The 14,779-nt window shown below is 40.1% G+C and overlaps 1 protein-coding gene across 1 annotated transcript in view; it reads right to left on the reverse strand.

Moving 5' to 3' along the window:
• The window catches only part of MAATS1 (MYCBP-associated, testis expressed 1), a 32,159-nt gene extending 17,975 nt beyond the window's left edge, over window positions 1-14,184 (reverse strand). Inside the window, exons 1-9 of the mRNA XM_009705088.1 lie at window positions 14,104-14,184; window positions 11,826-11,983; window positions 8,976-9,059; window positions 7,690-7,746; window positions 6,582-6,763; window positions 5,697-5,874; window positions 5,197-5,354; window positions 4,754-4,936; window positions 4,499-4,641 (exon numbers count right to left, since the gene is read on the reverse strand). Of these exons, the coding sequence (XP_009703390.1) occupies window positions 4,499-4,641; window positions 4,754-4,936; window positions 5,197-5,354; window positions 5,697-5,874; window positions 6,582-6,763; window positions 7,690-7,746; window positions 8,976-9,059; window positions 11,826-11,971 (1,131 nt within the window). The 5' untranslated portion in view covers window positions 11,972-11,983; window positions 14,104-14,184. The remainder of the gene's footprint in view (window positions 1-4,498; window positions 4,642-4,753; window positions 4,937-5,196; window positions 5,355-5,696; window positions 5,875-6,581; window positions 6,764-7,689; window positions 7,747-8,975; window positions 9,060-11,825; window positions 11,984-14,103) is intronic.
• Between the last annotated feature and the right edge of the window lie 595 nt (window positions 14,185-14,779).

The following is a 14,779-nucleotide window of genomic DNA, read 5'->3' on the forward strand; positions in this document are numbered from 1 at the left end:
CAACCAGATAAAGGAAAACAAACGTGAAAGTTGCACTTAATGCTGAGGTGAGAGGTTCTTTGTTCTGACATCATCTTGATCCAGCACTTTGAAACTACCTGACTCTTCCACCCCTCTGGAGTGTGGTGACTTTGGTGACAAAAACGTAGAGGATCAGCCTAAAGTCATGCATTGCTCTGCACTGGGATTTCTTCTAGCAGCTTTTCCATTTCTTGGTGTATTCAGTTACCTAGTTGCATTTGTTTCCTATAGTAATTAGCTATATCCGTATGTTATCTTCTTAATGCCTTGGATTTTCACACAAGGCTGTCTATATAATGGCTCAGTTACATTCCTTAAAGCACTATCATCTGCGCTGGCTAGGACCTAGCTTTCCTTGTCCTTTTACAGATCTGGCTTAAGATACAGATTGTTGTTTTTACTGTAAATGCTGGGTCACTCCTGTTTCTGCCATGTTCTCTTGTTTTAGAGAATTATTCAAAGAATACTGAGTGTACATAATACTCCTGCAAAAGGTTTCAGCATAGTCCTCAAAAAGTCTGCTTCTAAAATCACTTCTTTTTTGCTTAGTTTCAAGTCTGGAAGAAGCTGCTCTTATTCTCAAGAGGGCATAGATCCTTTTTGTAGTTCCTTGGACAATTGCTTATCCCTTCTTACAAGCTTCAAGCTTAGGAAAACCCTCAATATGGCAAACCAAGAGGAACATGATGAGGAGGACTAGTCCATCTTGCCACTTGTTTGGCCAGAGAAGCAAGCCTTGGAAACTTCCTTTATTAAAATTAATTACTTCTGAGGCCAAAATCGAGCATTCCTCCTCTATTTGCCACCTCCTTCCACAGATTATCCAGGGAAAATTACAGAAACATACTCTAGAGCGAGATCACTGTGTACTCTCCAAATTTTCTAGAGTTCTGCTTTATTTCTAGGATTACGGGAGAAAAATTATAGATTAAGTGTGCTAGGACAGTGCTAAAAAGAGGCTTTTGAAGAGAAAACCGGTCTATCTGCTCAGCTATAGAAATAATGCAAAGCAACACAGTGCCCTTCTAAGATGATCCCTAATTGCCTGCTTTAAACCTCTTTCATACTGTGTGTGACAGAGGTTGTTGGCACAATTGGGACTGCTTATGCCAAGTGGTCAGACAGCTGTCCTCTCAAGTGCTAAATTCTGTTAACTCAAGTACTCTGCACCCTTTACTGCCCTGTTCTCAACAGCTCCAGTAAGCTTATGAAGTGGACCTGTCAGAGAGGCCTTGCTAAGCCAGAACATGCTATAGCCACCAAACTTAAGAAGCAAAAGCCTCTGATGGGAGAAGTGACCAGTAACAGCACCACAAAAGTCAAGCGCTAATTAGGGCAGCAATTTCTTGTTGCTCTGAACAGAAAGCTTGTTTAAATTTAAAGGTGGCTGAGGCAGTCTGGGTGTTTCACAGCGTCAGTATTTTCTGCTTGTCTGGACCAACCAGTCTGGCGTCTACTTCTGTGTATCTAAAAGCAGCAGTTAAATTTTGCATAGTGGATTTATCATCTTTGCCTGCAAAGGAAATGCTTTGTGATTTTAAAAGAATATACATTTTGCTTTTTTGGGGTGGGGAAATGAGTATTAGTTATGCTAGCCTCTCGCTATAAATCAATGTGACCAAATGATCTACATTGATTTAAGAAAGAAAATATGCAGAATTATCTGCTTTTGTTCAGCATTCCATCTCCCTTTAGCCACGAATTTTTCCTTGAAGAGACATTATTGTGTGGGCAGCCAGCATTAGGGCATACTTCTTCTCTGTGACTACAGTTTAGACACTCCACTGTCGTCTTTCAAACCATGAGAAACATTTTGAACAAACAGAATACAATTGCTGTAATTGGAATTCAGCTCTGAAAGTCTGGGCTAACATTCTGCTGCCTATGAGAACCATGTTATGATCCAGATCACACATAGTCACTGCTTGAATTTTATGCAAAAGCACCCAAACTCAAATCCCTTCAATACTGCTGTGTCTTCCCTAAAACTTTAATGTCCTTAGTTCTTGAACAATTCCCACAGCACTCAACATTTTCTTTGAAATTTTTCCTTCTGAATAATAATCAGATGCAGTATTTAATCTTTTACAAGATCCAGTGCAATTCGAGTTTGAGATAATGACTGATTTTTCAGAACAAGACTTCAATTTAAAATTAATTAGCAGAAAGTTACTGTCTACATTGAGAGTATTATTAAGTCACACTAAGACAAGAAAGCTTTACACATAATTTCCAAATATGAACTATTTCTCCACTAAATAAAGTATAAGTGAAAGTTGTCAAGCTTTACAAATAAAATTCAGTATTTTTCAGAGATACAGCAGCCAGCCAAGAATACGCCTGATTTTAAAAAAAGGTAACTCTCAATAGCATCACAAGAAGTGTACTTAAAAGTACAAGAAGAGCTGGAAGGAGGATCTAGGGAACTACAGGCCTGTCAGCCTGACCTCAGTGCCAGGGAAGATTATGGAGCAAATCATCTGTAGTGCCATGTACAGGACAACCAGGTCATCAGGCTCAGTCTGCATGGGTTTATGAAAGGCAGGTCCTGCTTGACTGGCCTGATCTTCTTCTATGACAAGGTGACGGCTTACTGGATGAGGGAAAGGCTGTGGATGTTGTCTTTGACACCATTTCCCACAGCATTCTCCTGGGGAAACTGGCTGCTCATGGCTTGGATGGGTGTACTCTTCGCTGGGTAACAAACTGGCTGGATGGCCAGGCCCAAAGAGTGGTGGTGAATGGAGTTAAATCCAGTTGGCAGCCGGTCACAAGTGGTGTTCCCCAGGGCTTGGTATTGGGGCCGGTTCTTTTTAATACCTTTATCAATGATCTGGACGAGGGGATCGAATGCACTCTCAGTCAGCTTGCAGATGACACCAAGCTGGGTGGGAGTGTTGATCTGCTTGAGGGTAGGAAGGCCGTACAGAGGGATCTGGACAGGCTGGATCGATGGGCTGAGGCCAGTTGTATGAGGTTCAACAAGGCTCAGTGCTGGGTCCTGAACTTGGGTCACAACAGCCCCATGAAACGCTATGGGCTTGGGGAAGAGGGGCTGGAAAGCTGCCTGGCAGAGACAGACCTGGGGGTGTAGGCTGACAGCCGGCTGAACATGATCCAGCAGTGTGTCCAGGTGGCCAAGTAGGCCAATGGCATCCTGGCTTGTATCAGAAATAGCGTGGCCAGTAGGACCTGGGCAGCGATGGTCCCCCTGTACTTGGCACTGGTGAGGCCGCACCTCAAATCCTGTGTTCAGTTTTGGCCCACTCACTACAAGAAGGGCATTGAGGTGCTGGAGCGAGTCCAGAGAAGAGCAACAAAGCCGGTGAAGGGTCTGGAGCAGAAGTCTGATGGGGAGCAGCTGAGGGAGCTGGGGTTGTTTAGCCTGGAGAAGAGGAGGCTGAGGGGAGACCTGATTGCTCTCTACAATGACCTGAAAGGGGGCTGTAGCAAGGTGGGGGTTGGTCTCTTCTCCCAAGTAATGAGCAATAGGACAAGAAAAGATGGCCTCAAGTTGTGCCAGGGGAGGTTTAGATTAGATATTAGGAAAAATTTCTTCACTGAAAGGGTTGGCAGGCACTGGAACAGGCTGCCCAGGGAAGTGGTGGAGTCACCATCCCTGGAGGCACTGAAAAGACGCGTAGATGTGGTACATGGTTTAGCGGTGGACTTCGCTATGCTAGGTTTATGGTTGCACTCAATGATCTTAAAGGTCCTTTCCAACTTAAATGATTCTATCATTCTGTGTAATTTACAAATATTGTGATTGTAGATGCAAATGAGGCACTTCTTTCCTCAGTGGTTAATTGCATGTATGACACCTCATCTGCATGAACAGTTGGGATAAATAAAGATATGCAAAACATTATTAGTATGTTTGCAAATCTGATGCTGTTGTTAGGGAACAACAGTGATGTGCATCCACCATTCTGATCTGATTTTATGAGTGGGGTCAGTTTAATCATGCTTTGCTGCAGGTTTTTTTACAATATGTACCTAAAATGTACTTTTTAAAAAATGTACAGAATTTTCAGACTATCAATCCAGATTTGCTTTATTTAATTATTAGTAGTTTGACAGTGTAATCGCTAGGTTTGCCATTTGTGCATTATAAAAGCAAGGGAGAAATGAGAATGAGCAAATGGCAGAAGAGAATTTCTAACTGACATAAAATGTTCTGATCCAAATACCTGGTCTGTAGGAAGACAGAAGCAGCTATGCTTGTCTTCTATAGGGTTGGTGCAGAAGCACAGATACAGGGGAGAGACAGTACTAACAGACTGAGTTCCAGAGCAGTACTGGTCATGCCTGCAACAGTCTGAATGTTTGATCCATTCTTTCCTTGAAGTTGTCTTACAGAAAATATTAATTTAGCACGGAAAAGCAAGAGACAGCTTAAGCATGTGTCTTCCCAATTGCGTTTCTGAGCAGTTCAAATCTAAGAGGAACTGACACGCTGCTGGATGCAGCTCCATACCTGGTGAACTTGTGCCAGCTCCACCTCTAGCCTTGCTGATCTTTTAATAAATCCAGTCTTAGTGGTAGTGTACTTAGGTTTTGGAGCTTTAATCTTGACCTGGGTGACAGAACTGGGGAGAGATGCTTCCAGTTCACACAGTCCTAAGAAATACAAACAGCAATTAAGTAATGGAATGGTGGTGAGAGAAATTTGAGTTTTGTTAATATTTTAAGTAAATATTTCATACAAACTAAGTCTTCCAAAATGCCTTACCTGCAAAGGTGTTAAGATAGAAGTTTTTTACCACATAGCATTCAGAATGGTTGTCTGGGAAATAACCAATTCTAGACAAAGGAGCATATGTTTGTGATGCAAAGTCAGTATACTCTTTGATGATATCTCGTCTCTCCAGCTTTCCCATGACATTATTCCTCTTAGCTATCAGTTTCCTGAGCACTGAAAAGGAAATACAAATGTGAGAAGGTTCTTCATACAAATAGTTCTAAAAAAAGCCACATCTTTGGAAATTCACAAGAGCTCTTGCTAGTTAATGTAAAAGCATGACCTGTTTGACCAGAAAAAATGCTGGCCATGCATACCTATATTGTGGATGAAACCTGTTTCATCTCAAATAAAGACTGCAACCTCGTGAAAATAGAAATGGCTCCTCTGAAAACTAAGTCTCATACTGCTCTCTCCCTGTCTTTCAAACTTACTCAGTGCACAGTCATGCTGAATCTTTTTTATTTTCTCTTCTTTAGCCTTCTGATAATTTTGCCAGTGGTCATACAAGCGCTTGGTATCCAGCTCATTCTGATTCTCCTCTCGCCTCCACAGCAGCTTCTTTAAGACTTCCAGTCGAACCTCCTGCAACCTGTAAGGAAAGAAAAGGCCAGGTATGACCTACTGTACTCTGCAGTGTTCTGTGCAATGCTGTCATCATTAAATTCTACATACCAACTGACTACTTAACACATAGTTCATATTGCATAACTCATATTTAATCTTTCATTTTAAAAAGTGAATTTAGCACTGGTGAAAAATATTGTGGTAGCAGTCTCTTATATTAAATTTAACAGAACTATCCCTTCCCAATATCAGGAGATTTTCACAGAAATAAAAGGCTTGTACCCTACAGCCAATCCCCTAAACGTTCTTGTTCCTTCTCTACTCAGCCAATAATTAAAAGAAATAAGGACTATAATTGGGCTCCTACTTTTCTATTTCCTGTTCTCTAAAGGCCCACTCCTTCCTCTCCATATCATCCATCATTTTCCTCCTCTTCGCAATTTGTGAGGCATTGTCCATGGCTGGAAGAGTTGCTTCCCATGCACGTTTTTCCCGGGCACGTTCAATCATCTCCACCTCAGCTAGTCCTGCTGGTAGCCCCCGACCTTACAGGGACAAGAAGCAGAAGATCTTTAGGAGAATGGTGAATCCAGCAAATAACCACCACCAAAAAGTATTAGAAGGCTGTATGGGCACAAGCCCATATGTTAAACACAACAGACCTGTCAATAGCCAGAAGTGAATACTTCTAAGACCAGTAAAATTCTACAGTATGAGGAATGGTAGGACCTGCAGTTGCTATAGCTCAGCTGACATTAACACTAGCACTTTGTTCCTCTACTGCAGGCAGCAAAGGAGGAAAAACCTTTTCAAAAAGACACTTTCTGAGAATGAGCACTTTCTTTGGCATGTCCAGCGTCCATCATTATTGCAGGTGGGACACTGGGAAATGAGGATCACAGGTGTATTCTGAGGCATCCGTGTTTGTACTGTTTTTTTACTGATGTCTAACTCAGAACAGCTGAAGAACAGTAGATAAATGGAAAAAATGCTCCTAGTTTGTATTTGTAAAACATATGACCTTTTAATATTGAATGATCTCAAAACTCTTTATGAAATGCACCAGAACAGCGCTATTAAGTAGGAAAATATCATACCTATTTTAGAAATAGATAAAATAATGTGCCCCAAAGGAAGACAACAAAGGGCTGCCAAAGCTGGCAATAGACTTGAAACCAGACATTGAAAAAAAAGAACCTCCTGCTAAAGAGGCGACATGATTATTACCATTTATCTTGATTTCACAACTCACCCCAAGTCAGTGTAGCAAGTGTCAGAAGTTCAGGGACTGAGCCACTGGGAACTACATATTCAGGGGAATAGGGATCTGTCTGGGCTTCACCATCCCTGTAATCCGTCTGTGTGCCCAAAGTTCTTAACTTCGGACCAAAGACCTTGCTGTTTCTTGTAGCTGAATGGACATAGGGCTCTTTCCTAAAAAGAGTTGCAAGATGGAAGAACATTTCTCACATTCATTAAAAAAAAAAAAAACAAAACAACAAAACAAAACGGAAACACAACACTAAGTTAAAGGTAGGATATCCAAATGTGGTTTGTTTCATCTTAACATTGCTCTCATTGATGTTAAGTCCATTATTGTTAGTAAAAGCAGACTGAGGCTACACTTAGTCCTCTGAAACCTTCCTCCTTAGGTAAACAATCCAGAAATCTTCTGGTTTCAGCTCTCACAAGTTATTACGTGCAAATCTTCCCTATGTATCCATTCTAAAGCATTGCTTTTAATGGGCACAAAAAGTACCTCATGGTTGAGTGTAAAATGAAGTAGGACTGCTTCAATTTAGTTTACATCTTTGTCTTCTTTTCAACAATTCCAGAACAAAAATTCAATTCTGACATAAGCACATGCAACTTTCATTGACTCAACTAGGAATTGAATCTTCTTATGTCCCCTCAAAATCTGATCCCCACCGAAAACCACATTAGACTACTTCAAGGATGCTCTAGACTACTGAATAGTATTGCAGCTGTCACAGAGACTGTAATAAAATATCAGAAGATTTTCCAACAATATTGCTGTATTGGAGAATCTTCTTTGCATCAGCATCTCCTCTAGGATTCAGAGACACTTGCTTTCTGTTTCAGGCCTTATAATCGTAACACACTTGAGGCACATGTCCTTTACCCACAAAGTGCTACTTATATACTGCAAACAAATTATGAAACAGTCAGTCACCTGTTTCCTCAGGAATTCTCAATGGTGAACAAACCCTTACCTCTTAACAAGTTTTTCCTGTTGGTTCATTATGAAAAATATTGGTCACCAGCTAAATAGTTTCCCAATCTTTTTCTGGTGAGATGTGTCCCATTACAACAGTAATGTTCCAGAATTCACTACTTACTTTGCCGTTGCATAAGCAACATTTAATGAAAGCAGCTTATTAGAAGGGATGAGAGGTCTGAAAAGAGAGAATCCAGATGTCAGACAAGAGCCATGAGTGTAAAAGATCATTACGTTTTAGAAAAACTACAGTCCACTAATTTCAGTGGAGTTACACTGATTTTCCACAACTCGGGTTCTGTAGTTGCATGTTTAAGGCTTGTGCCTGAATATTAAATAATTCTTTCATAGCTAAGGAGTAACAGAGAAAGTTTCACCAGTAGGATTGAGTGTTATTCTTCTGTCAAAGCAAAATGTAGAATTGCAAAACAAGACAGTAATTAAAATGTTAGTTTTGAGTGTGCTCACAACATTTTGTGTATGTTTCACTAATTAGTTTACATTTTTAACTTTGAGCTTTTGAGAGAGTTTTTTTTAATAACTTCTTGAAATCCTTAAATTAATTCCTACAATCAGCTGGTAAGGTAAGCTGTTTTGGACTTATCTCATTTGATTGTTTCCTTTTTTGCAGTATTTTATGAAATATCTTGAGAGTGATAGAGGCTCAACAACATAGTAATAATTCCTTCTTAGGCATTCTTATAGTTTGCATATTGCCGTTCGCTATCAATTTCCCTTAGCCTTTGAGCGACTTCAAAGCTTAATTTCAAATTGCAGAACATAATCTTTGTCCTTTTTTTATTGTTGTTAAAGAAGCCATAAAGAACTTTAATTTATTAAACTTGGCAAATTTTTATATTTAAAGTGGACATATTGGCCAACAGCTGCTGACTAGAATAGTGAATGTAATTCAAAGTATATGTGACTAAGTTAAGAATGTTTGTACGCTAGCTGTTGGTTCAGATCTTGAGTCCATTGCTGACCTGCAGTGTCATTCTGGAAGGAGCACAGCAGCCCTGGAGTAGAGAACATTGATGAAAACTTAATCAAGAATTCCTTTTGCCCCCTCTCTGTTCCTGTCAGAAACTGGGAATTAAAAGGTTCCTTCTTAAGTATGCACCTTTCCAGGAGTCCGGAGAACCACAATGGCTTTGTGAGCATCTTCTTCTTTCATGTAGCAGGATCATTTGCTTATACGGTAACTCATTACCTGAAAATTCTTGCATAGCATGAATGTAAAAAGACCTTGTGATTTAAGATTTGGTTACTATTTAGATTTTCCATAGCAGTGATCAAAGAACTGACAGAAAAGACAGAGAAAATAAGGCTCTGGCATTTGTTTAGGTGCTCTTTAAACTGCACAAAAGCAAGCTTCTGAACTCTGTTTCAAATCAATTCATTCCTTACCGTGCAAAATATTTGTAACGATTCCTTCCACTGACTTCAGGATCTTCATACACAATTTGAGGTATTTGAAGAGAAGATTGAGCTCTAAAAGACAAAATACAGGATATCAATCAAGAAGTGCATTTAGAGCAGTTCTGATCTTTTTTTCTTATGTCCTCTTTTTTTTTTTTTTAATCTCTCTCTCTCCTTCTCTGGTTGCACAATCAAACATGCATGCTACAAATTCCACAAAATCCCAATACTTACACAAGCAATTATATTTTGCTTTATTCATGCTTACATATATAGCAACAGTTTGACACTTTATGTATATTTTCCACTATGCGTGGGCAAGAAATAGCCATTTGCTGCCTTTAATAAAACTTTCTAATATGCTTGTCATGAAAAGGATTGGCCATTTGTAAATGCTGACCTTGTAAAGTAAACTACTTTTATTGGGAGTGGGGGGAGCAAGCTCAATTCCTTAAGAGTGAAAAACTTTCCGTAATAGAAAATATGTCTAAAGGAGTAGAATGAACAAAGAAGACTACTACTTTCTGCCTTTCAAAAATAGCTAAAGAGGTTTTGAGTAAATGTGGAAAATTTTAGAATTGGGAATTTCAATTTGAATTCTCTTATAAAGGAGAAAAATTAGGATGACCATGTGAATGTTTCAAAAGCTATGCTGGAACAAGCATATCTTTTGCAAGAACAGTCTTTCTTCATTTTGTTCCCTGTTTTGAATTTAAAGTAGGCAGACTGTTTAAATTTTTCACTGTAACATCTTGGATGGTTTTCTTTAATTTAAAGCTTTGGAAGACCATGAGATAGACTTCATTAAGGCAGTCAGTGAGAGAATGGGCAGAATTGAGTCCTTTGAAAGCTATGCATCAGGCTTGCTATTTGATTTCACAACCACTTGATACTCCAGTCTTACTCTTCTCAGCCTGCAAGGTCGTTTAAGATGAGAAACAGACATTCTTTTTTAAAAGAAAAGCTCGAATCATGCCATTAAGGTAAGTCATTTCCTTAAGCTATATATATAGCAATTTCTGACCGTCATGTTTTTTGTAAGACCGTTTTTGGCAACTCGTAAGAATCCTGACCTCAGATGTATGGGATTGTGGGTGCTGGAGTTGGTTGCTGCTGACTAATTTTAAATACAGAGGTATATTTACAGAGATGCAATTAATACATAACATTGTTTGACAGCTGGGTTCAAACCAGAGGATTGCATGCTGAGACCAGTTGTCTTCAAAGACCTCATCTGAGTCCTGCGAGCTGCACCATGGAACTCCGGGAGCCACAGTATGGCTACCCACTACAGTAAAGCCTATAGAGAGATGCTTCATTAACTTCCCGTGACATACAATTTACTGCCAAGGTAAGTTTAAAGTCATTTCTTCCCAGTGCTTTCAGTCATATCACATAACAAAAGAGAGGGGAACGTTTTGAGATGCAATGCAGTAACCTGAGATACTTGCTCAGCACTAATCAACCTGTTATTGTGAAGTTGTGTTTGTAATTCAAATGCGTTAATTGAGCTGATTGCTAGTTCCACTAGCTGACTGTTTACATATCAGACTGTTGCTCCATCCAGATGGATTTGTGTTTCATTCAGCACAGGTGGGCACTTATTCTTATGATCTAACTTTATTAGCATAAACTGTTCATCCTGTTATGGCACAGTTATAGGCACAATGGGAACCCAGTGAAATATTTATTCCACAGATCCTGCCTCTCGCATGTCCTTGACTTATATTTGCTGACTTTGCTGAAATAAATGAGCATTTATTCCTGGTAACCTTGCAGAGGCAACGCAACTAGTGAGAAGACAGCTGGGAAATATTCTATCTTCTGTATCAGCAACACTGTCAATCAGCGCAGGTTGAAACAGAGGGGGTGTATTTCTCATTTTTTGTTAATTGCAAGACATTTTGTAAATACATGTTGTTCAAATGAAACGAAATTTTAAAGCAGCGCAGCCATCAAATAAACTCTTGTTACAGAATAACAAGCAAAATATAAGAAGCCACTGAGGTTTTCATGTGCTGGGGACAGTTTGATATGCTGAAAATAGTAATAAGAGAAGAAAAAGGCTCCAAAATTCTTATTTTATTATGGAAATTAGAAGAAGAAGCTTTCAAAACTGAACAAAACCAGGTGTGAAATCCACTGTATCACTCTTAAACATCTTTGATTACTGTCTGCATGTGGTGGAACTCAGCTACCAGCAACCCTATAATAGCACACATCGTCTGAAAAGCCATGGTCCAAAGTTAGCTTGTTAATGCAGCAAAAACCTCTGAAAACAACTACCTAGGCTGATGCCTGCAGTCTTGAATACAGCTACAAGACTCAAAAAAATGCGTGGTGTGGCAAAACATATGAACCTTTTTTTAAGTATTTGCTGAATCATAAGCCCAAATTGTGATTCCAAGAGAAAGTTCAACTAAAAAACCCCTGCAATAAAAATGTGATGCCCTGGTTCAGGCCCCATACATCCCTGATAGAGCTGCAAAAGCCATCTATCCAGCTGCAATTGCACGGAACTAAAAGGAAACAGCTCCCGCTTAAGTTAACACACATGTCACTGAACTCTTCATAACTTATCTGATTTACAAGAGACTGAAATAACTCTGTTCTCTTTCCCAGCAACCGCTGCAAAGCAGAGAGCACAGGGATGAAGGAATGTGCAACATCCACCCTGTAAGAAACAGATGGGCAACCATACTCCACAACAGCTGCAATCTCTTAATTTCAAGGGAAATATAAGTAGGAGCAAATTGCAGTCATCACTTCAATATGCATGGGGTTTTGTTGGTTTTGTTCGTATTTTTGTTTTAAATTATCCAACCATAGAACACTTACACAGTAAGCTGCTGAAGAGCCTCCAGGCGCTGCTGAGCCCTCCCTCTCCATCTTCGGTCAATAAATGGAGGCACTGGATCTCTGCCCTCCAAGCACAGACTGTAGCACGGGAAATGGATCAAACTACTAAACATATTTCTGAACATTGGTGCTTTTACCTAATGTTTGTGTGGACACAAAGAAGAGAGGCAGTGATTTAGCAATTTCAAACAGCATTAAAGAGATCAGAATTTCAGTTTGCTGTGATTTACAGGACTCCACATTTCGGACAGGGAAATAAGGTGCCATACGTATGCTAATGATGTCAGCTGGTTAGATGGTACTTCTCAAGATGTGGAGCATACCAGACTAGCAGCAGATGCACAGACATGTCTTCTGGCTGTTTTCCAGTGCTAAACTTATACTTAAAATCAAAGGGTCTAACAGTTCGTTACATAAAGAAGTTAGTGTGCAGTACCTGTGAATGTGCAGTAATGTGAACTGCTAGCACATTACCCCATGTAACTCCCTCATATTTTGTGTGCTCTAGAAATGAAGTAACATATTCCACTTACAGAGTAAAGTTACATTATTTTATACTGTAATAATTTTAGCATGTGTTAGAAATATCTCGATGGGAGTTAGCACACAAAAATGATCACATTTAAAACCCACACCCTTCCTTCTAAGCACTGCTTTCCCTGGGTAGATATGACTTAAATCTCTAAATTTATGGTTGCAAATAAATCTTTGCAATCGTGACTCAAGTATAAGTGTGGTAGCTATATTGGCTTGAGCTTCTGTAACGCTTGAAATCAAATTTGAATTGTGAATTGCCCATTTCAGCGGGTGCTAACTCAGATACATGTAAGGTAGCAGTGACATTTCAAGTACACTAACTCACTAGAGTGTAAGACAGTGTCAGGTGATGAAGAGATCTATCCTACTATGAGTAGCTGCTTGTTGTGCATGATTCTGCATTTTTGTTTCATTTCTCTTCAAAGGGAATTCAACTTTTGAGAGTTTGGAAAACCCTATAAACTAATATTATCACAACCCCTGTCCACCCCATTCTGTGATGCTATAGATTAAGAATTCATACTTGTATTGTTTTCAATTGCACATTATGCACTTGCTGATTCATATGCTTAAAACATGTTTTATGCAAGTCAGAGTCTGTCACCATACTCATCCACAACATTACACCTATGACATGACAACATTAGCGACAGTATACCTGCTTACTTTGTCTGGCCTGAACTGTTAACACAGCCATATTGTTTCAAGGATCTCTATGACAACAGGTAATGCTTCCAGCTCCATGTGTATGCCCCTCTACAGAGAGGCAGACAAACACACATTTTTTTCATGTAGATATAAGAAAGAGTCTGAGATAATGGAGTAAGAGACATCCAGAAACATTCTTCAAGAAAATGTTTCTTGATTCCATTATTGGAAAGCTGCTCAGGGATTTTTTCCTCACTGTACTGCAATGGAGCTTGAGAGTTCAGAATATCTGCCTTGCAGGATCAGTCAAGTGCATAGCTTCAGGAGGATTCTTTGTTTAAAATCTAATTCATTGTGCAGTTGTACCAAGTCTGTTGTCCTTTGGCATTCCACCTGTATGCAGCCTGTCCAGCCATCAATCACTGCTGTCTAAAGGTATGACTGCAACTCCCACAGACAGGCCTTGGCTGGTTTCAAACTAGCTAGGGTGAATACTGATAGCAGGGGAGCAAACGCAGTAGGGAGCTAAGCATGGGCTAACTAGCTAAGGCCTTAGTTAGGAAGTTTAATTGCACTAACCTAGTATGAAGAACCAGGATGGGTTTGCAGTCTTTACAGGCTGCTTAGCTGTTGCTACCTGGTTCATTTTAAACTGTCTAAGTATGCTCCCTTGAGCTGTACTGTAAGTGAGGAGGTACAGTGTGAAATAACACATTTAACAGCTCTGCTTGAACAACAGCCCAACGACTGTACAGGTCTTAATAACATATACAAGCTATTGTTAACAGCATTTGGAGATATTTTATTAAAAATATTGACACACAATTTAGGAAAATACTCAGCACATGAAACTGGGCGTTTCTAGGCTGCTGCTACAGAGTAACCCTAGGCCGGCAATCATGGCTACTCCCTGTGTCAAGTCTTGTTTTAGAGAAAACTGCTTCCTTTGCTTTGTATTTTGCGGTTTTAAGGGAGCAGCTTAGAACTGAGACAGAGTTTCTATGCATGTGTATCCATACACACAGAAATAAATAAAAGGTGCACATGTACGCTATCTTTGGCCAACACCTACCACTTTATCACCGACAAGCTGAACATGGACATTTGACTTTGAATGGTCCTTCTCACTTGGTAGTGTGTACTGAGGGTCTGAAAGGTAAGTGAACAAGTGGAACTAGTTACATATTTGAGGAACCAGCATGAATCATCAGGCTCTACTTCCCTCTTTAAAAGTCTATCCATAAGAGAGTATGAAACAAACTAGGAAAGAAAAAAAAAAACAAAACAAACGTGTCCATATCAAAGACATTCCACCATTACACAAATGAGCCTCAGAGCTGAAATACTACTGTTCTGTGGAACGTGCACGTGACTGAAAAAAAAATCTGCTTTCTTTGGAAGCACTACCAACTTAAATAGAAAATGAAGACATGAAACAGAAAGAAAGCATGGTGCAATCTTAACCAGTGGAAATATCATACTGTACGTGATGCTTCCCTCTGGGATACAGAGCTAGTGCTGGCTTTCCTCCAGCTCACAAACAGTCACAAGCCTCTCCTCGCTCCTGCTAGCTCCGTTACTGCTGCCGACCCTAACGCTTTACCACTACGTGGCTCTGCCCTGCTCCTGGGGCAGCACCCCTCTTCCCGGCTCCAACCCTGCCTTCCCTGCCTAGCTAGTTGCCGGTCGCTCAGTCACGGCCCCTCGGCCAGCTCTGGCCGTACATCTCGTCTTGCACGGCGGCCGGT

The sequence above is a fragment of the Cariama cristata genome, unplaced genomic scaffold, assembly GCF_000690535.1.
Source record: "Cariama cristata isolate BGI_N322 unplaced genomic scaffold, ASM69053v1 scaffold2198, whole genome shotgun sequence".
NCBI lineage: Eukaryota > Metazoa > Chordata > Aves > Cariamiformes > Cariamidae > Cariama > Cariama cristata.